Raw genomic sequence first — 25,580 nt, forward strand, 5'->3', positions numbered from 1 at the left:
TTAGTAGTTTTTAACTGAGCCATCTTCATTGTCATACTCTCATCTCACTCCTTTAACTTGGGCTCTGGCTGCCATTGACCGTCCTCTGTCTGCATCTGGTTACAACACCAAAAATAAAAGCTTCCTCAGACTAACGGGTATTTGCTTGTTTCTCACCTCACTGCAGTGCTCCTCTTTTAATGCCATTATGTATCCGTCTTAAAACAGCTGCTCTCAAATTAAGTTTCTCCCTCTTGGGCTGCCTAATGTTTCAGATCTGTGCTCTGCAGGGCAAGACTGACAACACACAGATGCTGAAGGAGCCTGATTGATTTTCAGCTGTGGGTTCTTACATGGCAGCTTTCTCGGTGACCTGAAATGCACTCAGCACCTTCCAAATTGGGAAACGGGTTATCCATTGCACTTTCTGTCTTCTTTTTATTTTTTTCAGTTGTACCTATAGATATGTACAAGAACCTCTCCTTCAATGTCAGCTTGCTGTTTCATTACTGTGGCACCCTTTCATTCTCTGCTCAAAAGCAGGAGAAGCAAAAGCAACTTAATCTCACTTAGTCTGTGGTAGACACAAAAAAGAAGCATTATCTGTGCTCTGAAAGGTTTTGTGTGAAGAGAAATCTGAGTGAATTGAAATTTGAATCAGTTAAATCTGGTTTGTCTTCTCCCTTTGAGTCCTCATTATCACGATCTTTACTAACAAAACAGTTGGAAAAGGAGACAATGGCCTGGGTGACTTTCAAGAACTGAAATTAAGAGTGCTCTTGTTGTAAAAAGTGTTGCATGAGAGAGGTTTTCATCTACATATAGTCATCAAGAAGGAGACAAAGCACAATGTACAACAGAAAATTCAAGGTTAGATATCCACTTTCAGGCAAAGAAGGTAAAAACATAAGACCTAAGTGACCAGCAAGGCAAACTCATCGGTACATTCTCCAGTTGTACAGGTCCTTGCACACAGTCTGATCTCTGTCATCAGAGGTCAAAGTTTTTATATGGTGCAAATAAATTATAACAGTATATGTGAAAATAACACCTTCGTTCTCCATTTATGGTAGCAAATGCTCTACAGAAATCAGTCAAAGACCGGCAGGGTAGAAGAGGTGGAGAAGTCACACTCTACATTAAGGAAAACCTCGGATGTCTCGAAGCCATCTATGGTGATTGGGACTGCTCTATCGAATGCCTCTGGGTTAAAGTCAAAGGGGTCATCTCCAAGCAGGACCTCACAGTGGGCATCTGCTACCGACCTCCTAACCATGATGAAGATGCCGATGAAGCAATACTTGGGGCACTAAAGCAAGATTCTGGCCAAGAGAACCTGGTCCTTATGGGTGATTTCAAGTACCCAGACATCTGCTGGAAGAACAATATGGCAGCTCACATGTCATCCACCAAGTTTCTGGAATGTATAGAGGACTGTTTCCTGATACAAATGTTAGATGTGCCAACCAGGAATGAGGCACTGCCGGACTTTTCTTTTTCAAAGAGGCAGCCTGTCACTAGTGGAGTCCCCCAGGGATCAATACTGGGCCCAATGTTATTCAACATCTTTATAAGTGATCTGGATAATGGGATCAAGTGTAGCCTGATGAAGTTTGCAGATGACACCAAATTGAGTGGGGAAGTAGACACTCCAGAAGGGAGAGCTGCTCTGCAGGGAGATCTGGAGAGGCTGGAAGAGCGGGCCAACAGGAACCTTATGAAGTTCATCAAGGACAAGTGTAAGGTCATGCAGCTGGGAAAACATAATCCAGGAGTGCAGCACAGACTGGGATGCACCTGGCTGGAGAGCAGCTCTGCGGAGAGGGACCTGGGGGTCCTGGTGGGCAGGAAGCTCAACATGAGCGAACAGTGGCTGCTGTGGCCAAGAAGGCCAACAGGATGCTGGGTTGCATCAAAAAGGGCATCACCAGCAGAGAGAAAGAAGTCATTATCCCACTCTACTCAGCACTTGTCAGGCCACACCTGGAGTGCTGTGTGCAGTTCTGGTCCCCGCTGTACAAAAAGGATGTGACCAGGCTGGAAGGGGTCCAGAGAAGGGCCACCAGGATGATCAGAGGACTGGGAAGCTGCCATACAAGGATAGGCTGGGAGAGATGGGTTTGTTCAGCCTTGAGAAAAGGAGGCTCAGAGGGGATCTCATCACCACGTACCAGTACTTAAGGGGTAGCTACAAAGAAGATGGAGACTCCCTTTTTACACGGAGTCACATGGAGAGGACAAGGGGGAATGGACACAAGTTGCTCTTGGGGAGATTCCGATTGGACACGAGAGGGAAATTTTTCACAGTGAGGACAGTCACCATTGGAATAATCTCCCCAGGGAAGGGGTTGACTCGGCCACATTGGACACCTTCAAGAGTCGTCTGGACAGGGTGATGGGCCATCTTGTCTAGACTGTGCTCTTCCTAGAAGGTTGGACTAGATGGTCCCTGAGGTCCCTTCCAACCTGGGATTCTGTGATTATTTATAACAGTACTGACTACAAGAAACACCTTCTCCCCTACTACTTGCCCTCCGTAGAGTGAACACTTTCACAGTCTTAACTTGGGTATATCATAGTTCTTTTACTTCAGTTCCAAATCAATATTCTGATGCAACAAGTCAACAGATCCTTCTAAACCAAGTACTGATATTTATCCATCCCCATGACGTTCTTCATTATTAGGAGATTAGACATCTACACACATATATTTGGTTTTATATTTTTGTACATTGGTATGTATGTACCCAAGTATGGAAACACAGAGACATGTAAAACTGAGAGTATCTGAATGTGCAAGAAGAGAGTATCATAAATTAGTCGCTATGTGGAGCACCTGCAATATATAAAACTACTTACCTAGTCCTGAAAAAACTCAGGACCAGGACCAGATTGAAAAATACAAAAAATCCAATACAAATGTCTTCTGCTATAGAAACATAGATTATTTTTGTACTAGTACACTATATATTAATTTTTACTATTTACATTTTAATTTCTACTTGCAGTTATGCATTTTCCCCCTTAAAATGTAATTATTTATAAAAGCAAGATGCATGTTCACATGAGCCCATGAAAAACAGAATCATTAGAATTCTGATCAAGTTCTAACTACAATTCATATAACCAAGACAAAGTCTAGAAAATAATGTGCCCCTCTTCCTTCTTTCCCATAGAGATGTGGATGGAGAAGATTACATTCTTGCGCTACAACATATTATGAAATGTAGGACTGCCCTGGATGTAGAATAATCATAAATGGTGGGCTTCTGCAGAGAGGTTGGTACTCAGCAGAGATTTGGATAAAAGACTGACAAAGTCTATCTGAATAATTTGGCCTAGTGCAGTAACTATTATTCATGATGCAAATGTTATTTTCAACAAAGCCATCATGATTTTAGTCTGCAAGCATGCACAGATGTGAGTAAATTTTTATAAACAATTATAAAGGATATGAATTGCTGCCCAGAAAATTCACTCAGTTCTTCTCCAGACCTTGTACTATAACCCCACAAATAGGAAGAATTTTGCCTAAAAAGTGTTCCACCAATGTGAATAAGACTGTTCGAGTGACAAATATTTTTCTCAGAACTGGCTCTAAAAAAGAAAATAAGATTTATTACAAATTTTAGCATTCTTGTAAATCTAAAGGGCTAAAGATAACTCAGGTAAACCTTTGCTGTAGCACTTGCTTTGCTGTCAGAAACCACTTGCAATATAGATAATGCTACTAATATTTAATAAAGGCATGTCATTACTTTCTCTGCTTCCAGAAAAATGTAATTTACTTCAAAGATGTACATGAACAAAGTGAACAAAGTACTCCTGTTTAATCAAGACATGATAATTAACAGGAGTCCAAGTACCCTTATCTTGGGGAAGAAGAATAGCAGGTAACAATTTCACTACTCTTTCAAGTCCAGGATTGTGCTACTGAGTAGGAGGATCTGACAGCTACAAATTCAGTTCTTGTCATTTTAGGGGGAGTAATTAAAAAGTTAACTACATCTGCACAGCTATTAGCATGAATGGTGCCTTGGATTTAGTAAGGTGTAGATGGCTGCCGGCTTCTATGAAAGAAAGGTTAATGGAGACATTTGTCCTGTGATGAAGAATTTTGAATTGAGTGTGATAAATCACTGACCTCTAGGAAACCATAGCATGAGTGTCACTTCCAATTTCAAAAATCATTTAAGGAATTTTTTTACAAATCACAATATACAGGGAATAGGTAAGCAAGTTTTCCACTGGTGACCATATTTATCTGTTGCAAGTCCCATTTCAGCTAAGTTCTAAGTTCATGGTCCTAATCACAGTTATCATCACTGTATGTGGGTTGTGATACCTATAACAGAACCACTGGGCTGAAGCCACAGAATGACTTACATGTTCACTCCAACTTCAGTCACCTAATTCCCAGGACCTTTGAATTGCCTAGTTGTCAAATAACATGACATTCCACCCTGCTTTAACCCTATGAACCTAGGATTTCTTCTATAGTATTTCACATTTATAATCATAGAATGTCCTGAGTTGAAAGGGACCCACAAGGATCATCAAGTCCAACTCCTGCCGCTGCACAGGAAAACCCCAAATTCACACCACTTCTCTAGGGGTGTTGTCCAAGTGCTTCTGGAATATCCCCAGGCTGGTGCCGTGATGCCTCTCCCTGGGGAGCCTGTTCCAGGGCTCCACCACCTTCTGGGGCAAGAACCTTCTCTTAATGCCCAGCCTAACCCTCCCCTGGCACATCTCCCTGCCATTCCCTCGGGTCCTGGCATTGGTCACCAGAGAGCAGAGATCAGCTTGCCCCTCCTCCTTCCCTTGGGACAAGCTGCAAAGCACCATGAGGGCTGCCCTCAGCCTCCTCTGCTCCAGGCTGAACAAACTAAGGGACTTTACTTGTTCCTTGTACAGTTTATCCCCTAAACCCTTCACCAACTTCATGGCCCTCCTCTGGACACTCTCCACTAGCTTTATACCCTTCACGTCCTGCGGCACCCAACACTGCCCGCAGCACTCGGGGTGAGGCAGCCCCAGTGCGGAGCAGAGCGGGACAATCCCCCTCCCTCGCCCGGCTGCGATGCAGGGCTCGATGCCCCCCAGAGCATGGTGGGCCCTCTTGGCTGCCAGGGCACGCTATTGGCTCATGTTTAACTTGCCGTCAGCCAGAACCCCCAGGTCCCTCTGCAGAGCTGCTCTCCAGCCTCTTGTTCCCCAGCCTGTCTGCACAACCAGGGTTGCCCTGCCCCAGGGGCAAAACCTGGCACTTGCCCTTGTTAAACTTCATATGGTTGGAGATTGCCCAGCTCTCCAGTCTGTCCAGGTCCCTCTGCAGGGCCTCTCTGCCCTCGAGAGTGCCAACAGCTCCTCCCAGTTTTGTGTCATCGGCAAACCTAGCTAGTATTCCTTCCAGTTCTGCATCAAAGTAATTTATGAAGAGATTAGAGTACTGGTTCTAAGGTGAATCCCTGCAGAACCCCACTAGTGACTGGGCACCAGCCCAGTGTAACCCCATTTACTGTGACCCTTTGAGCCCGACCCATCAGCCATTTGCTCACCCACTGCATTACATATTTACCCAGCTGTGTGCTGGCAGGTGACATAGGGTATCGAAAGCTTTACTGAAATCCAAAAAGATCACATCAACTGGCTTTCCTTGGTTAACTAGGTGGATAACTTTGTCATAGAAAGAAATTAAGTTTGTTAAGGAGGAGTTTCCCCTCATGAACCTGTGCTGGCTGGGACCAATGACTGCATTGTCTTTCAGACATTTTTCAGTAACTCCCAGAATAACCTTTTCCATAATTTCTCCAGGCACAGAAGTGAGACTGATGGTCCTGTAGATACCAGAATCATCCCTGTTACCCTTTTTGAAGATTGGGACAAAGTTTGCCAGGTTCCTGTACATTTGAGAGTATTCTTCATCTGGCTAACTTGAGATGCAGGTGTTAGGGTGAGATGAATCATGCTCTAGAACTTCGGTACATTTATGTTGTGAGTTAGAAACCACAACCTGCATGTGACGTCACTGTCAGTACAGTTCTTGACAATCAACCATTTAAACTTTCCTGCCTTAATATCATGAGCCAGGTGGACACTTTGCTCACACTTAAACCTAGTCAGGGTCTACAGTGCAGGAGCTGAATTCCCCAGGTTATTGGAGTGGCTCATTGCAATGAAAGTGTGTATATGAAATGCAGCTAAAAACCCTACGGCAGCTAAGAACCTAAGAAGGAGATGTTGCCCCAGTCTGATAGGTCAGTGTTTGGACTATCACTGTAGGCCTGAAGGGAGGCCTAAAGGGCACGGCTTTGAGAATCAGCTCTTCTGTGATAAGAAGCACTCTTCACCTTCATCTGCCACCTCAGTTTATTGGACTGAGTAAAATAAAAAACACCAGCTGCTGAGATACAGCTCTTCTGCCTGTATGAAGATGTTGTTAAAAAAAAAAAATAGCCTATTTTGTGTAGAACAGATAAAAATGTTTTAACAATGGTTTCTGGTTTTGGCTGAGTCTCCTAGATTCTGCATATTTAAATATCATTATGAAAGAAATCTAATACATATATTTTCACTATTATAATTATTACTATCATTACCATTATTAAAAATATACCACAAAAATGTTTTGACATTGTCACTCTTTTGAGAAAAGGTATTTTTCCTTCCTAAATTTTAATCTGGCAAATCAGTGCTTAAGAATAGCAACCACAAGGTCACACTTCTACACAGGTTTTGGTTATTTTTCTTCTGTCTATGTTTAGCAGATATATGATTAAACTCAGAGGTTTCTAGGAGGAATAGAAGGATTATATACGGTGCTTTGATCCTCTATTTATTCAGTGGAGACGAGAAGATGACCAAGGCAGGAATATATTTTCTTTTTAACACAAAGAGAATTAATGGAGGTAGAAAGTATTAAGTTTGAACCAATAACACTTAAGGGGTATTGGTGCTTTTTTGCATGTGATTATGCAGCATAGTTCTTTCATGGCAACACACAGGAGAAACACTTTTCTTTCCTGTTCCAGCCACGGTAGGCAGATGTTGGGCAGAGATGTTTGAGAAATAGTTATTCTTCTCTTTGTTTGCTTTCCAAAACAAAGGAGGAGGGAAAGTCAAATCACTGGCCATACTATCAGTTAAGATCATTCAGATTAGGTAAATGCTCCAATTAAGAATATGAAAAGTCAAACCATAGAACATCATCAGGCCATTTAATCCGTTTTCCTCTTTTGGAGTGTCACCAATAGCCCAGGGAATCCCACAATGATTTTTGCTTGGCATATTCTCTCAGCTTCCAGTTATTTGCACTTCAAGAGCCCTTCTAAGCTGGAAGCAGAATCTTTGTTTTTAATGGCCTTGATGGATTTTTTTTCCCCTCCAATAGTTTACCTAAATGGTTTTCTAATCCATCTGGATTTTTGGCAGAGGTAAATATCCTTGTTGTCTTTGAGAACAGAGATCGATTTAGGAAGGAATTTTTGCTGATGGGCTGGTGTTTAAGAGTGACTCTACATGAGAAGATTGACCCAGTTTTCACATCTTACCTGTCCCAGAAACAAAAAAAAAATCTCTTTTCTCCTTTTTCGTCCCCACTTATACTTGCATTTCCCCATAGGTGGTTCTACACTATTCCTTTTGTCACTTTTTCAGCTTGCTGAATTGTTTTTACTAAAGTGATTAAACTTACTAACATGGTAGACAACAATTCTGAGTTAGGGTGGCTTAGTTTTCTTCTGGAATACTGTCGAATCAGCCTGCAAAATTGTCTGATGAATGCCAGAGAGCTAATAAGGCTGGGAGAAGGGCAGAGATGAAGAGTAGGACTTCCTCCTTTTCCACGCAAAGGAGTTCTTAGATTTGGTTCATCCCATCTCACAGAACTACAATCTATTGCAGAGCCTCTGAGGTCTGTTCCTAGCCGGTGACTGTTACCAGGTTCATGCATCATTCCTTGTTTGTGATTCAGGGTAAAGAAATTAGATAGCTCTACCCTTGGGTCTCCTCTATATACTATTTCCTTCCCTGAGACTTCACGGCGTGCTGCAGCGACTCACAAGTGCAGTTGCTGTCTGGTACCACTGTGGCTGAAGTGAATCTGCTAGCATAGCTGCTGTGTTGTGTTTTCTAAGACATGACTGATGGACACAGACAGGCATATGCATTTCCAAGACTGAACTGCAAGCCTAGATGCTTGTCATGGTGTTCTGATTAACTTCCAACCTTCGAGAAGGTGTTTGGTGAGAAGACAGGGAGAAAATGACAACTGTAGGAGCAGTAGGGCCACCTACTCCCTAGAAAGACAGACTGCATTTGTTTGTCTGTTATTTTTTATATCAGATATTAGCAAAGGAAAATTACTAGGTTAAGCACTGTTTCCCAAGTGTCTGAAAATGCCAAGTGACAGTGAGCTGTCACCTGGTACAAACAGCCCTCAAATAATTTCATGATGAGTTGCACTTTTAAGAAAATATGAATGTGACAAAGCAGTAACAGCCATTGAGTGTATGTCCAGGAATTTAGATGTGACTTAAGTACGGACAAGGAAATGTAATACGTTGCTTTGGTTATTCCTTACATGAAGTCTGCAGACTGTTTAGGACTGAATAACTGGCTTATCAAAGCAAAGTCCCAATAAAGAAAGTTTAAGAGCAGAGCTAGAAATCATGTTTCGAGTAACACAGCATATTTAGAATGGGGCCAGACTATTTCATTAACAAGGAAAATACTGAAGTTCTTAACAGGGGAAGGAGTAAAGAATCAAATCTCATCTTGAGCTGAGAATGCATATAAGTTAGAGTATGTAGACTGAAATGTTGAGACATGATCCAACTATCATTGATCTGCTTTTGAGAGGGAAACTGCCAACTTTACAAATACTACTTCTCAAGAGAAATATTTGGGTTTGGGTTGTGTTTTTTTTTTTTCTTTTTAATTACATTATTTTCAACATACAGAGAAATATCTGCAATGATTTTCCAGACTCATTTTTGCATGGCTTCAAATAATTTATTTCCCTTAGTGGCAGGATATAATAACAACACTAAGCAGAAGGTATTTTGTTGCCTCATTGAAATCTAAACTAGCTGATCAGCTTAGGAATTTTTTGCATTCTTACTTTCTTAATACTAGTCCCTCCTTTTCTATTCATGGGGATTTTTTTAAACTTACAGTGGGAGCACCTATGCTACCAGACATATGACAGTATTCTCCTTTCTTTTGCCACCTTATAAAGGATTCTTCATGGCAAGTCCCACTCTGCATTTTCCTGCTTTCACTGCAGGACATCCAACCAGACACTCATCATGATCTGTGAAGGCCCTTGTTCTGACAAGCTGTCAGGGAAGGCACCGTGATTCATATTCAGGCACATACATTTAGACAGCTACAAGGTAGAAAGGTAGGTTTCTAAAGTCTCTTTACACTTAATGGGAGTATAGACTCTATTCACTTGCCCACACATTACTCTTGCTATTTGGTACACTTTCAGGAGTCTTGTCTGGCTTTCCTTTACTGGACTAGAAGGGCTCTGGTGCCCCATAGGTCCTGTGTCACAGCCACAGGGTGCCAGATGATGATGACACACAACTTGTGGGAGATCCGCAGCATTCTGGATCAGGAACCTGAACCCAAGCAGGACACCGCAGGATGTCTTGAATGACTCCTGAAGCCTGTGATAAGGGAAATGAGTAAAGACCTAAATCTCTAATCCTACATCTCCCTGAATCCCACAAAACAAGAACCTAGATACACATGCTCATGTATAGACATTTAATTTATGTTTCTGAATGTAAGGCTTAGTCCTAACATGGTAGGCATAATCTCTGTTTGCTCTTCTTCATGTACCTAAGTCAAATGCTTTATATCAAAAGGTACTAACTGTTTAACATGATGTATGATACAGATGACACCAACAGATAATAAAATGAAACTAATAATGAAACACAGGTTTAGGATTATTGTTCAAACACTTACACCACTATTCTTATATATTTTCCATGTTTCATTTTAAATGATGATGAATATGGAACACAAACATAGGCAATTCAGCTATGTGTATACAATTAGTCTTAAAACCCTTGAAGACAGTCTTTGGAAACAAATTGTATTGGTTCCGGATCATTTTGTATGAGTTGTTTATCCAGTTTCAGATAAGGCTACTAAGTGTATGGAGAATGATGAATAAAAGACAGTGGTGATTATTTAGCTATCAATCGTATTAATTCCCAAAAAAAAAATTGTAGCTCAAATCCAGTTGTGGCTTGTTCAGTCCAATCCAAATATTTTACTTTCTATGGAAAACTGAGAATGACAATGAAATTAGGGATGGAGTATACAAATATATACATCCTAGTTAATAGTAGAAATAATCTAGAAACATTTTGTACCCTAAAAATTAATGTGCATAGTGCTCTTGTGACAAGACATCCCTCTCCTGATCTAGTAGATGTGTCCCATCTTTCTTTGTCATTACTAACGAGTTTGTATTTCCCTTGCTTTATCCTTCTTTCAATTTTGTGCCTTGAAAATAGACATATTATTCTTTATTACACAGGTATTTTTTTGGTATGCATTCTATAACCTTAGAATATTTTCAGTCACATGTTATCTTTTTTCTCAAATTCACTTATGCATTTCCACCATCTTATTAAAGATGAGTTTAAATGTGTTCGATCTGATGCATTGGTGAATGTATTACTTCGTTAGGAAACCTCATGGAAATTCATGTGCTTAATGCTAAAGTGCCTCCCACCCCACACCCATTTCAATTAAAGTGTGACATTGACGCAGCCTTAATGCCCTCAGCTGCTCATTTGACACAATCTCATGCAGTGATATCTCACCAAAACAGGAAGCTGCTTTCGCATCTTGTTTGCATTATGTATTCATTTTAAGATTAGTCACATGGCTAATGAGCATCTTGGAGGCTGTCCAGTTTGCTAGACTATGTCATGCTTCCTTTCCTGCCACTCTACTTGCATTAACTGTCTGTGATATTGCCAAAGACTGTACCGAGTGTAAATTGCTCTTATCCACTTGTTCCAGAAAATGATCACATTCACTGCCACTTGGAAATTATTCCCATTGTTGACTACAATTAAATATTAAATGTGTGCTGAAACAATTTCACTTTCATGAAGTGCTAACCTCTGAAATTTTGCCCGTGTACAGTCTAATACTAAAAGAATTTCCTCCTTCCCCTCCCCACTTACTTAAAAAAATAATAGATTTCTCTCTCAAAATTCTGAACTGCAATGTTTGCACCAAGCCCAAAATACAGTCATTATTCCTGCTTTATCTTGAAGTGGCATTAAACTCAAAGTGACAGCATGGAAATTAGCACTTCAGGTAGCATTTAACTTTTTAATCGATGTTTACTCTGTATTTTAAACAAATGCTGACACATTTATTTTCGTATTTATGTGTATGCACATTTATATCTGTACTATCTTATATGCATTAGTCTGCAGCCTGAGTTTCTCAAGATCTTATCAGCTTTTCCAAACTAAGGCAACCAGCTAAAATAAAAGAGTTTCATATGTCAGAAGGGACCATTTATTGTGATCATTAATTTTGACACCATATGTCTGATCCACACTGTACAGAGGACTTCTATGAATAAATTCCTATTGGAACAAAAATGCACCACTTATCAAAAACAAACAAACAAAAAAGAGCAAAAAAATCCACCACAGAACAAAAAGCAGCCTCTTCCCTCAAATAAATGCATACCAGTCTTTAAAAATGTCTTGGGCTTAAGGAAGTGTTGGACTATCCATCACAACTTCCAGTAAATTCTTCAAAAGTATAGGTACTCCTGCTATAAATGACAAACACAGAAGGGAAAACATGAAAATAATTCTAAATCTATTTGCATAGCTCTTTTAGGATAAAAATTGACACATTTGAAATATATGTATGTATTTGACATAAAAATCTATGAGCACATATATAATGTAGCAACTGAAATATCCTTTTAACAAAAATTCTGCATCATCTCTCACTAGCAGCAGCTTTCTGTAATCAACAAGATCATCCACAATATTTCAAAAACATCAGTGGGTAAGAGAAAAAAAGTTTTTAGTACAAAGCACCATTATATTCAAATTGTATATTTCTACTATATTGCTAGAGATATGAGTCACTGGAGAAAAAGAAAACTCTAATGCATTTATAACATAATCTTGAACCACAATGAAAAGGATGATATGGAAAAACCGTGTTCCAAGAGACTCTCATAAAAAAGGGAAAAATGATGCCTCTGGATTTTTAAAGCTACTTGATTATTGCTGCACAATGTTTAGCACAAATTCCTAACCGTGTTTTTGGAGGGAAGCAGACGTGGAAAGGGGAAGAATATTTGGCAATATATTAAAGTGAAAGGACTCCTCTGTATTCTCTGGTCAGTACTAGTAAGTAGTTTTCACCATAGTCTCATGTTGGACTAAACAGAAATATATCCTCATCTTCAGACTCCCTTTAAAGCTCATTGTATTATGAGTTTACAGATGAAGTGTAAAATAAAAATAAAATAAGGAGATAAAAAAAAAATCTTCGAAAGTCAATTGCCCATGGGTATACTTCCATGGAGCAAGGACTAGGTTTGAATGTGAAACATGTTCTTTATACCAGGAGAATCAAACTTAAGAGCATTTCTTAGAATTGAAAATATTTGGGCTTTTATGAAATAAAATATGAAAACCCATTGGCAGCCATTTTAAGTCAAATAAAAAACTATTGTAGATTCCTTGTTCCAGGTTTTTATATATTCCCAACTGATCTTACTGGATGGTTTTGTGGATCCTTTGGATGGACTGAAAGCAGTTTGGTTCTGCTTTTCAACTAGAATATCAATCAGATTATATCAGTCCTAAACTCATGTACTTTGGAATGGTTTATTGTACTGTCTTCTTTACTGAGATGCAAATATATTTTACAAGAACCTATAGAAATGAAAAACAGCTGAAATTATTATTTCACTCCCATGTCAACATTTAAGGTAGACAATGAAATCTTAAAATGGTCAAAGTTATTACAAACATTTCATAGCTCCAGGGGTCACTGAAGTCTTTCCCATAAAACTGAAAGTGATGGATTTCTGCGATTTAAAAAACAATGATGTTATTTACAAAAGCCCCTCCATTTAACACTCGTCCACTTCCCATTTCTGATAGGACAGCTCTTAGAAAAAAACCCATGACATACAAGGAAGTACAGTATCAATTCTGTCAGCACTACTTACTTAAATCATGGCTAAAATTGCACACTGAAGTATCATGGTCACTACAGCCACAGTTTCACACCATAGAAAACACAGAGGATGGAGCTGTTAGTGCAAGAACATTAGGTAAAACATGTAGGTATTTATAAGATTTTTACATCAATGTAAATCAAAAGAAACAAAGACCTTATCTTAAAGCTCAGCTGGAGAATAGTAGACTCAGTAGGTTGGTTAATACTGAAAAATCCATGGATTATCATTCAAAACCATTATAGAAATGTTTTTGTTACTTTCAGAGAATATCACCCTCTCAGTGACACTTATAGAAACTGCCATTCCTATAAAAGCCCAAAGACAGATAAAACCATGAGTAGGCAGAATATGTTATTTCCAAAGAGGTACACTGAAATTTGAAGTCAGTATGCCCAGAGAAGCTCAGGTCAGCTCCTAAATTCCATTAACAGGATCAAATTGCTGAGGAATGGAGGTAGCCTAAAATGTATGACACAAAGGAAAGGCAATATATTGATATCCAGAGAGATAAGTGTTCTCAGACACAGATGAAAAGCTATGTTCAATTTTCTGCTTTGCTGCTCTGCCAGAGTGAAGGTACTTTTCATATGTGGTTTGTGGTTTTCTCGTTCCTCATCATCTGCTCCTGGGTTACTGTGAGGAAAAAAAACCCTGACTAGACAGACCTCTGTTCTGCCCCAACGTGATAACTTCCCCACGACACAAAGCATCTGTTTGAGGCTAGGTCCTTGCAACCTTTAAGGAATAACCTGTCCTCTAGCAACTCCTAGAATCAGCATAGTCTTGGTCTTGAATATGCTCATTCTGGATCATCCACCATTTTTTAGACTGATGGAAAATAGGTAAAATAAGCCTACCAGTATAAAAAAACCATGAGACAAATTCTGTGATTTGATACCAGGGGCTCAAAAGTAGTAAAAGCAATCTCAATAGTACAAAGTTTTTCAGTGCACTGAGATTTTTAAATGCATTTGTTGGTTATTACCGGTCAGATAACAAACGATTCCTTCTATTTGCTTTTTGGTTTTATGTCCAATTTTGAGTGGTCATGCCACATATCCAAGAGGAAACATACATACTTGGCCCGAAATTATACTCCGCTGTTCAGCACATGTGTTAGGGCATGAATAGGAATAAACCCGTCTCAGGATGTCCTCAACATGTTCTGAGAGACAGAAATGCTGAACAGATAAAACTGAGAGTCGTACTTCCAGTTCTGCCTCTGGCCAGCTGTGTGAGTTTGAATTAAATATTTCATTTCTCTGTTTGCTATCTCCCTCTCTCTTCTCCTGTTTAGAGTGTTGGTTTTACTGAGCAGAAGCTGTCTCTTACTCAAGGAGACCTTCATCCTGATTAGGTCCTCTAGGCATTCCTCCAGTATGTACTTAGAATGCATCATAAGCTTTCCTTCTCTTTATGATTATCTATTATTCATATTGTGGTAGTGTCTAGAGACCAATAAGTTAAGATTATGACAAGATACAATATATGGATAAATACAGATGGCAGGTGGATAGTTAATAATAAAGATGGGTGTATGTACATAACTTAATGGTGTCAGTAACTACTAATACTCCTCTTTTCCAATTAGATCTAATGATATTTTTTGCTGAGTACAGCAAATTAATTTGTAGCAATTTCACAGTAGTTTTGCCTTCTTTAGAGTGGATACTTCTCAATTTTATTTTGTAATATTTTTAATGGCATGAAAAGGTGATAGATACTTTTTGTCATCATTAAAATACCACAATTTATAGGAGTTAATATCCTAGAAATGTGGAATATCACAGAAATAACAAAAGAAATAGTACTATTAGCTGCTCTACATAGCAAAGCAGTAATTTTCTACAGGTTAAACCTGAGTTTGAAATATTTGAATATTTCAAAGATAACAAAAAATTGTTTTGGCTGAGGGGGGTGGAAGAAAATATTTTTTTAATGTTAATATTTTATGTTAATATTAATATTAGCATTTTAATGTTAATATTTTTAGTGCCTCCCACTTATCAGGCCCCGATTCTGCCATCCTCTAGGTATAACTGAATATTACACATGGGTAGTCCCTATAAATTTAAGTGCTTCTTAGTATAAGTAAAACTATCTAGTAAAGCCACTCTTAAATCAATAAACATTCAGTTCTCAATGTGACGTAAATTTTTTACTACATTCATTAGTATTAATTATTATAGTAGTGCCCAAAAGATGCTCAACAACAAGAAAAAAACCAGTCTTTTGACAACCATTCCTGAAATCATAGAGTCAAGAATGGTTGAGGTTGTCAGCAACCTCTGGAGGTCATCTGATCCAAACCCCTGCTCAAGCTACCTAGAGCAGGCTGCCCAGGACTATGCCTATACAGTTTTTAGTTGCTCCAAGAATGGAGACTCCACAATCTCTCTGGACAATCTATGCCAATCTTCTCCTGTTCTAGTAAGCCAAGAATCAGACATGGTACTCCAGGTGTGGCCTCAACAGCACTGAGGGAAGGATCACCTGGCTCAGCCTGCTGTCAACACTCTTCTTAACGCAGACCAGGTTAACATGAGCTGTCTTCACTGCAAGGACACTTTGTTGATTCATGCTCAACTCGTTGTCCACCTGGTGTCCAGCACAATGTGAACAGGTGATACCCAATACAACGGGAATATGGGGCTGCTCAAGGCATTAAATTACTTGGGATTATACTCTGTAAATATCTTCCAAACTGTACCCAACTTAGAAGGGGGAAAAGACATTTGAAATGTTTTAACAAGACACGTTTTTTTTTACCACAAACATTATGAATTAACTGATTTAGAAATAGAAATTCAGTTCAGTCACCCAGAATTCACCCCAGATGTCTCCTTCAGCTTAGACTGTTTCCTGTACTCCATCCATATAGTTACGCAATGGTCAGCATCTAAAGATGATGACTTTCAGTGTGTTGCAGATCCAGGCGAATAGTTATTACTTAAGGTTACAATGCAGGCGAGCCCAATGGAGTCAGCAGATCATGTAATCCCAGAGCACAACTCCAGTATATTAAATTCAGTAAGCGCTTGATTTTTCTAAAGAAGGTCAACGAACAGTTTGGAAGTGGAGAAAAAGTACTAAAATAATGAAACTTTTAAAAACACACTCCAAAATGGAGTTTTATATTGTTTTATTATTTTGAAAGATTGCTTTCTAACCTGTAAGATTTTTAGTTTCTGTGATTATAATTGTACAGCCATTAGTAGTTATAGAGCATGAAGCCACAATTCTGTTGTTGAAAGAGATTTTGTACAAAGCATTTCAGGAAGAAATAACTATGGTACGGTCATGACACAAATCTAATTGTCACCACAAAATTAAGGTTTAATCTAAAGTTTACAAATCTTGCTTCTATCTAAGTGCCTTTAAAGAGCAGATTCTCACTGTATATCAGTCCTGAATAGGCAGAGAAGTTAAATGGGATGAAGAAAAGAGTAATCTCTACTTACCTATAGTTGGATCATGATAGTCAGGGAACTGATGGCTTATGAACTGCATTGTCATTGCTGGAGAACAGAAAGACAAAGGGAAGAAAAAATAATTATATTACCATATTTAACAGGATAAAAACACACAGAGAATTCACTCATCCAAGTATCAGCTTAGAAAGTGAGTGAAAAGTTGGTCTTATGTCTACAGCTACAAGAATGCCTTCGCTTCACAGCAACAACTAAGAACTGATAAATGGGAAAAAAAAAAGAAGTAAGCTTCTTTATTTCTCTTAATTTCTTCCTTTTTAAACTGCATTTTATCAATTGCTGTAGTAAAATGTTGCATCTTTTTAACACTTATTAGTTAACCCGATATTTTCTACAGATTAAAATTGCCATGAACAAAACATAAAATATAGCTTACAAGACTGATTCATATAAGTTTTCATGATGTTACAAAATGCCACTAACTGCAGTACCTGATCTGATTTCTGATGCATTTTAGGAATGCCTAACTCATTAATTTTGATGCAGCATATGCTTCTCTTAGCCACCTAGAGCTTGGTTTCTTCTGAGCAGATTGTTTTATGGCTGAATATTACCTGCTTTCAGAAATTTTAGGAAAGTTACATGAGTCTTCACGAAAATTGCTTTGCATCATTTGGAACAGGTGGCACTCTAGAAGTGAAATTCAAATTTATGCAGAAAGCCAGAAGCATTCATATCCTGTCCAACTCTGAGTTTCCAAAATGCCATCTAAAGTTCGTGGACTTTGAATAACTGCAGAAGTAGGCTTGGGTATTCAATGGTCACAGTAATACCATCAGTTATCAGACCTACATGGGAAGTTACTTTATCTTTGATGTCTTTCCTCAGGAGTTTGAATCTCAGAAACTTAAAGCAATCTACCTAACACTAAGAGTTGTGATAAAACACCTTCAAAAGTGAAATAGAAGAATTCCAATTGAACAGAAGGAGGTGGGGGGTGGGGAGAACCTAACAGATTTTTTAAAAATATTGTTTGATTTTTAAGTCAATTTCATTATTTTAATTTTTTATGTTTTTTTAATGCCTGCATTAAAATTCCACTATAGTTGTTATGTGGCCATTGGTTTAAAAAAAAGTACCCACCTGAATGATAACTATCTTTCACAACACTGTAAATCAAACATGAGATTTTGCTTTATGTCTTGAACATTGTAGCTACCTTCAGTAGCAGAGGTTATGATCAAAAATTTCTGCATGTAACTACACCCATTTTTAAAACAGCGTTGTCTTAGTTTAATGTTTGTCCTCCTTATATTTTCAGGAATCAAGAGTTAAGGAGATAGTTTTACAAAATTATGCAGACAAGTAGTATTAAACATTTATTACCATGTTAATAAATTATTGCATCTTTAGAGTAGACAAATATAAATGTTAAGAAGCAGCATTATAAATTCATAGTGACTCAGAGAGGGTAACTGGGTAAAAAAAGCTCATTCAGTCTATACATATTATGGGGGAATAAATCTACGTGCAGTGACATTCAGGTCTTCTATATTATCTGTTGTCAGATGCATTACTTTTAAGTAGTCTGTATGTTTGGACACTTTCATTTCCAGGACACCTGGTTTCTTAATCACGACAGATTTTCAGGCACCTCCATCTGATAACTGTTAGTGGTTTATGAAGAATAAATTGGTGCCTAATGTGATCTGCCTAGTTTGCTCTGAGAAGCAGAAGCAGCTAGCAGAGATGTTGTTCATATGGTTTATGCCTACACATTTGGAGCTTTCTGAGGGCCTGTACCACAAATGAACTAAATTTTTTTCACTACCTGCTGCTTTTCCTTGCGAAGTTGGGTTTTTGTTTTTTGTTTGTTGTTTTTTTTGTTTTGTTTTGTTTTTGTTGTTGTTTTTGGTGTGCTTTTTGTTTGTTTGTTTGTTTGTTAAAGCAAACTACTCTGTATCTGATCTCATTCTGTTTCCTTCTGGAGCTATGCCTGTGTCACAAAATCTGTTGTTATAATTGAAATGGAATTTCTCAGAGGACACCCAGAGCTAATGGTAAACATTTTTCCTCTCTCCTAAGACAGCCCCAAATCAAAACATCATTTATATCCTCATTAAACCCACAGGATCTAAGAAGATTGAAATAATTTGGAAGCATCATACTGATTTTCAGCTGTAACATGCAAAATATTAGCTGCTGGGATGTGTAAAATTTATATCTCCCAGACCACCCTGTGTGTGTGCACATGCATCACCATAACTTTCACAGGACCTTAGACTGCACACAGAGATTTAGAGGCAAATCTGAGGCAGAACTTATGTCTTGTAATGTCAGATGCAACAACATTGACTTGTATAGGCCTATCTTAGTCTCAACCCAGAAAGCTACATGAGCTGATTTGGCTATATATAAAATGAATCTGAAGAGGTGCAGAATTTGAGGAAGGTGTTCACAGAAGCACTCTGCATAATGAAATGAAAATATCTTACAGTTATCTGGCTAGGGAAATGATGAATAAAAGTTTTCTTTTACATGCATTTTGTCGCACAATGCTTCCATGACAGCCCCTTGTCAAGGGATCTTGCTAATACCAGGGTAAGGAACTTCTTTTGCCTCTTTAGTGCTTGTCACCTCTTGCATGGAGATTAGCACCCTCTCCCAGAAAAAGGTTACATGGTTTTGTTTTCTCAGACAGAATTGAGGTACACTGTCTGATCTTTTTTAATCACTGAATTGCAATGTAAAATAAGGAAACTGGAAACCAGGGTATAAGAGTTGGGAATTGCAACCCACCTTCCTCTGTGTGTTCTTTAAAATAAGAATTAGCATTTTCTGTTAAACCCTGCTGAATATTAGTGCAGCAAGCATTTTCAGAGGAGGCATGACAGGATATTTCCCCTAAGGGAAAGGAACAAGTGGCTTTTGAGACAACAAACCTCTTACTCCATGAGGATGGAGGACAAGGAAGTCTTAAAACATCAGGTCTGATGTACAAAAATAGTTGTGCCCAGATTTACCAGGCATTCGGCAGGCTTGGCTGCTGGACACACAGACATTAGTTCTGAATGATGGTCAGAAGTTGGTGGAATGCTTCCCAGGGCAAAAGAAGGCTCAGTCACCACTGGTGTGAAACCAAACCACTCGGAGCTTAGGGAATTAGACCTGCTTATAACCAGCTCTGTGCTCCCCAGAAGGACAGCTGCCTCAGCTGGAATACACTGGCTTCTTCACTGATACTAGCATCAGCTCCAAAGGCATTTCCAGAGCAAATTAATTTTGAAAACTAATACCACAATGGTATGGGTATTCCATGCTGCTTTATAAAAATATTTTCCTTGGTCCCTCCTTTCTTTCTTATCCATATTTCATAGAGATTAATGTTCACACCTAACAAATCTAAACCAACATCAGATATTGTTGTGACCGTTTTCCTTTGGAAATTCAAATAATACTGTTCCACATTTTTACAGATCTATAAATTAGGCTCCTTTAATTTATGCCGCACAGAAAGCACTGTATTGAAACATGGCTTTAAAGCAGGATATTAAAATGGAATAAATGGATAAGAACAACATTTGAATAAATACATATACTTATAAAAGCAGAGTCAGTTAAAAAATGGTAAAAAAAAACCAAAACACCTTTTAATCAATAGCAGATATTGTGAAACATTTTGAATTGCAAGTTGCCTGAAAATTTTTAATGAATATTTTATAACACTGCGAAGATCATTCCATTTAAATGGGATATGTCCATCACATGGCAACTAGTATAAGTAAAAGGATCATTGTTTCAGATGAATAATATCATCTTTATATCCATCTGTGGCTAAGCAAGTGCAGATTGCCTCAACTGAATAAATGTAAGGCTGATATGCATGGGTAAGTATGTAACTATAAAGTTCTCTTGTGTTTTTAAAATAAAAAAGGGGTTCAGATCCTGCATATCATTTTTAGTTGCTTCCAGTTACACTTATCCAATGTTCATTAACTGTCTAGAATGGTATACATGATATCTATGTTGGCACTGAAATACATATGTTTTTTATGGATAATAAACTTAGTCTTGTCTGCTACTTTCAATATAATTCCTACTCTGTTCCTACTGATAACTTATTTACCTCCCAGTGGGAAATGTTGTGCTTAGAAGAAGGGTGAGGTTATAGTATTTACTCTAAAACATTCTTTTGATCAGTGCAGCAATATTAAATATCATGTAAAGGAAGGTGTAAACTTTTAAAAACATGTGTTTGTGTAGGCCCACAGGCTAATAGAATAAAATGCTTCAATATCCATGCAGTTGTGTGAGCAAGTAGAGTAAAATCCCACTGTCCTAATTTGTTCTAAATTTGAATTGCACAGACAACTTTGAAAGTAGACCTATACTATTTTTCAAGGCTGGAGAGTACGTTACGATCTTACACAATATTCTTTGTGGTAATAGTATCCCTGATCTGAATATCTCATCCTGAGCCTCCTATCCCTCCTTATTCACTCAAGAATTTTCACATATTAATATTCTTCTGGGTCTGTGTATGATTGTATATCAATCCATTTTCAAAAGAATCTTTACCCTCATCACAAAATCTTATACGTTAAGTAGACTAACAAATCATAGAATCATAGAAAAGGTTGAAAAAGACCTCTAGGCTCATCAAGTCCAACCATCAACCCAACACTATCATGTCTCATAAACCATGTCCTGAAGTGCCAAGTCTACATGTCTTTTAAATAGCTCCAGGGATGGTGACTCCACCACTTCTCTGGGCAGCCTGTGCCAATTCCTGAGCACTCTTTCAATGAAAAAAATTTTCCTAATATCTAATCTAAACCTCCCCTGATGCAGCTTGAAGGCCATTTCCTCTCATCCTGTCACTAGTGACTTGGGAGAAGAGACCAGCACCCGCCTTACTACAACATCCTTTCAGCCTCCTCTTCTCCAGGCTAACCCCCCCCAGCCCCCTCAGCCGCCCCCCAGCACACTTGTGCTCCAGACCCTGCCCCAGCCCCGCTGCCCTTCCCTGGACACGCTCCAGCACCTCAAGGACCTTCTTGTCCCGAGGGGCCCAAACCTGAGCCCAGCATTCGAGGTGGGGCCTCCCCAGGGCCCAGCACAGGGGCCCCATCCCTGCCCGGCTCCTGCTGGCCACACCAGTGCTGACACAAGCCCGGGGGCTGGTGGCCTCCTTGGGCACCTGGGCACTGCTGGCTCATGCCCAGCCGGCTGTCAGCCAGCACCCCCAGGGCCTTCTCCGCCGGGCACTTTCCAGCCACTCCTTCCCAAGCCTGGAGCGTTGCCTGGGGTTGGTGTGACCCATGGACAGGACCTGGCACTTGTCCTTGTTAAATCTCATACAGCTGGCCTTGGCCCATCCATCCAGCCTGTCCACATCCCTCTGCAAAGCCTCCATATCCTCGAGCAGGTCAACCTTCCTGCCCAATTTGGTGTTGTCTGCAGACTTACTGAGGGTGCGCTCAATGCCCTCATCCAGATCATTGATAAAGGTATTAAACAAGACTGGTCCCAACACTGAGCTCTGGGGAACACCGCTTGTGACTGGCCACCAACTGGATTTGGCTCAATTCATCACAACTCTCTGGGCTCGGCCATCCAGTCAGTTTTTCACTCAGCAAAGAGTACACCCGTCCAAGCCATGAGCTGCCAGCTTCTCTAGGAGGATGCTGTGGGAGACAGCGTCCAGGTAGACAACATCCACAGCCTTTCCCTTACCCACTAGGTGGGTCACCTTGTCATATGATTCCATATGGCTGATGCCCTTTAGTGTGATCCACTGTTCCAGTGGATCTTTACCTTGTTTTTTTATCATCACTGAGGTTTCAAAGATACTGGCATAGAAGATGGGCCTAAAAATAATCTAATATGCTAATGTCAGTGGACTTACAGAGCAGTTCATGAAGTTCATGAGAAAAGAAGAAAGCATATAGTTGTTATTAACACAGAGAAGGTAGCAAAGAAGCTACAGAATCTAAAAACAGAACAGTAGATCATTTTAACAAAGTATGAACCATAGGAAGAGACTTTGTTATGGAACAGAAAAAGTGGTAAATATGTTAAAATTTTAAGACATATCCTTACCCCTATCAATGTGTAAAACAACTTTCTAAAAACATGGCCAGGATATGTTGAACATTCCTCATTTTATTCTTTTGGTAAGGTGTTTGTATAAAACTAAATATATAAAAATGTGACAATATCAAAGTTAAACTATTTCAGGAACTAGACAAGTGTTTTCTTACTACTATTTATCTCTGAAATACTGGATAGTTTGGACAGTTCTGTCCTTCTGATGGTTTCAAACCCACAAGACCCTAGGTATCACCTTCTTTTCAAATGGTCATGCCTGGAAGATGGAATCACAGAATCCCAGGTTGGAAGGGACCTCAGGGATTACCTAGTCCAACCTTCTAGGAAGAGCACAGTCTAGACAAGATGGCCCATCACCCTGTCCAGACAACTCTTGAAGGTGTCCAATGTGGCCGAGTCAACCCCTTCCCTGGGGAGATTATTCCAATGGTGACTGTCCTCACTGTGAAAAATTTCCCTCTCATGTCCAACCGGAATCTCCCCAAGAGCAACTTGTGTCCATTCCCCTGTGTCCTCTCCATGTGACTCTGTGTAAAAAGGGAGTCTCCATCTTCTTTGCAGCTACCCCTTAAGCACTGGTAAATATTGAATTCTGTTTCATTGTCTTGGAAAAAAGGCAAACAACCTCTAACAACTATTTTGGAGTTTATACCCGAATTTTTAGATTGACTTGTCAAGTAAAGAGTCATTTGCAATCATTCTTCTGCCCATTGAGTCTTATCAAATAGATTTTGTGATAACAATGTGCAAGCATATGCAGGATGAACAGTAAGAGGTGGAGCGAGTAGTTTTTCCAAAATACTATCTGCTCTCGGAATTGCATTAACAGTTACACCAGCCTTGAATGACTAAAGACACCTATAATGCTAGAATATATTAGAAATAAAAGAAAAAAAAAGAAAAGGAAAAAGAAAAAGAAAACCTTTAATTACAAACTGAAGAAGACTTCATGTATGTTCAGTTTCTGTAAGTTTAATCAATCAAGGTAGAAGGCAACCAAGAAAAAGAAAAGGTATTAGAACTAAAGTTAAATTGTTTGCAGTGAAACAAATGGGAGACACTAGCTATGAATAAATTTAAGCTACAAATTAGAAAAAATTCTAGCCACCAGGTGAGAGATTTTCTGAAACAGAATTCAAACATGGATGGAAGAAGAAAGAAGCCCTTCAATTTTAAGTTGCTTCCTAAGTGACAGAGTTGCCTTGAATCAGTGACACAGAAGGTCCCTTTGGAATATTTTCCCCTGTATTCTCAATTTCAGATGGGGAAAACATTAACTCATTGTATATTTTAATATAGATAACATCTATAATCAGGTCTTCAATTAATATCAGTGACGGTAATGAATGTTTGCTTTCCTGAAATACAATGTGCTTTTAATCTCAAACAGTTTACAAAGAGCCTCTTGCTTTCCAGGGAGAAATTTCCATATGGAAAGTATTGTTTTGTAATAACCAGGGATAACTTAAGTGGCCCTATGTTTATGATATACCTGGGGTGGGGGGGAAACACCATAAAAAAATCCCACCAAACCAAGAATCTGAGCTTCTTACACAATCCATGCAGTCAAAGCCAGCTCATATGCAGCCTTTGCTGTTTTGAACAAAATGTATTACACTTCTGAGGTACTGCACTGTTATATTTTTTTCCTGTCCTTTACTAAGAAATCTTACACTATAGCAGACATCTCTATCAGATGACAGCTGTCCAGGTCACAAAGGACTATGTGATTTGAGTATACAGTATATTTCTTCTGTTTTATTTTTGTGTATCTATGCATGCTGCATTTAGATCTCTGTACACTTTAGAATAAATAACTGACAGGAGTAGTCACCTGAACCAAAACAAAAGGAGTCAGAATGATGAAATAATGTTGTTACATTCAAGTGCTTCACTTCACTGTGAACCAAAATCACCAAACAACAGCTACAATGTCAAAAGTGAGAAAGCTTCATCCAAACCAGAAGTCTTCCATGATAACAGGCAGATAACTTAATTAGATGGAGACCAAAATCCTTATTTAGAAAAGCATGCGAATGACCTCCCTGAAACTGAAATCAGTGGGATTACCCCTTTTACCATTGTTGAGATGCGTGTTGTATTAGATCTGAGCACTGAACATCCATAGTGGCTGAAGGTTAGGCCTACCAGAAGGTATATGACAAGAGTCTTGAGGAGTATCTATTTCAGTCAAAAAGACAGATGAGAAGGGGCATGTCTAATGCAGGGTATTACAGAGTTTAAGGAAATTTTAAGAGTACAGGGAAGGTAAATAGAGAATTATTATTTATTCTCTCGCCATACATGGCAATATTATCTAGCAATAAAATATTTTTGCACAGTAAGTATAGTGAACTGCATTATTGTCCCATGACATGGTAAATGGCAAAGTGTATTGTTGGATTAAACTGGTTCTTATAAACTCAGAGATAAACTCAATGATAAGGCATGCTTATCTTCATACTGCTGGAGGATTTGGAGATTTTCAAGGAGAAGTTTTAACACCTTTTATTTTGTTCATATATTCTTCCCAAAACAACCACTACAGGCTAGACTCACTGATAGGATGCCAGCTTAAAGGTACCTTTGTTCTGACCCAGTACAGCCATTTTTACGTTGTTATACCCTGTTAAGAAACAGGATAAGAGCTTTACTATACCATTTCAGGAGTGAATGCTGCAAAGTCTGTGAACTGTGATTATTAATTTTTTAGGTGTTATGATGTATTATTTATTGAGCATTGGCTGTGAAATGAAGGCAAGCTAAATTTTATTTCCCTCTATTAAATTCATTCTGAT

At 38.9% G+C, this 25,580-nt stretch overlaps 1 protein-coding gene across 1 annotated transcript in view; it reads right to left on the minus strand.

Moving 5' to 3' along the window:
- Positions 1-25,580, minus strand: part of RIT2 (Ras like without CAAX 2) — a 189,217-nt gene that overhangs the window by 112,392 nt on the left and 51,245 nt on the right. The window contains exon 2 of the mRNA XM_075078513.1: positions 16,702-16,758. Coding sequence (XP_074934614.1) covers positions 16,702-16,758 — 57 coding nt within the window. The remainder of the gene's footprint in view (positions 1-16,701; positions 16,759-25,580) is intronic.

This window comes from Phalacrocorax aristotelis, chromosome Z, assembly GCF_949628215.1.
Source record: "Phalacrocorax aristotelis chromosome Z, bGulAri2.1, whole genome shotgun sequence".
NCBI classification, from domain to species: domain Eukaryota; kingdom Metazoa; phylum Chordata; class Aves; order Suliformes; family Phalacrocoracidae; genus Phalacrocorax; species Phalacrocorax aristotelis.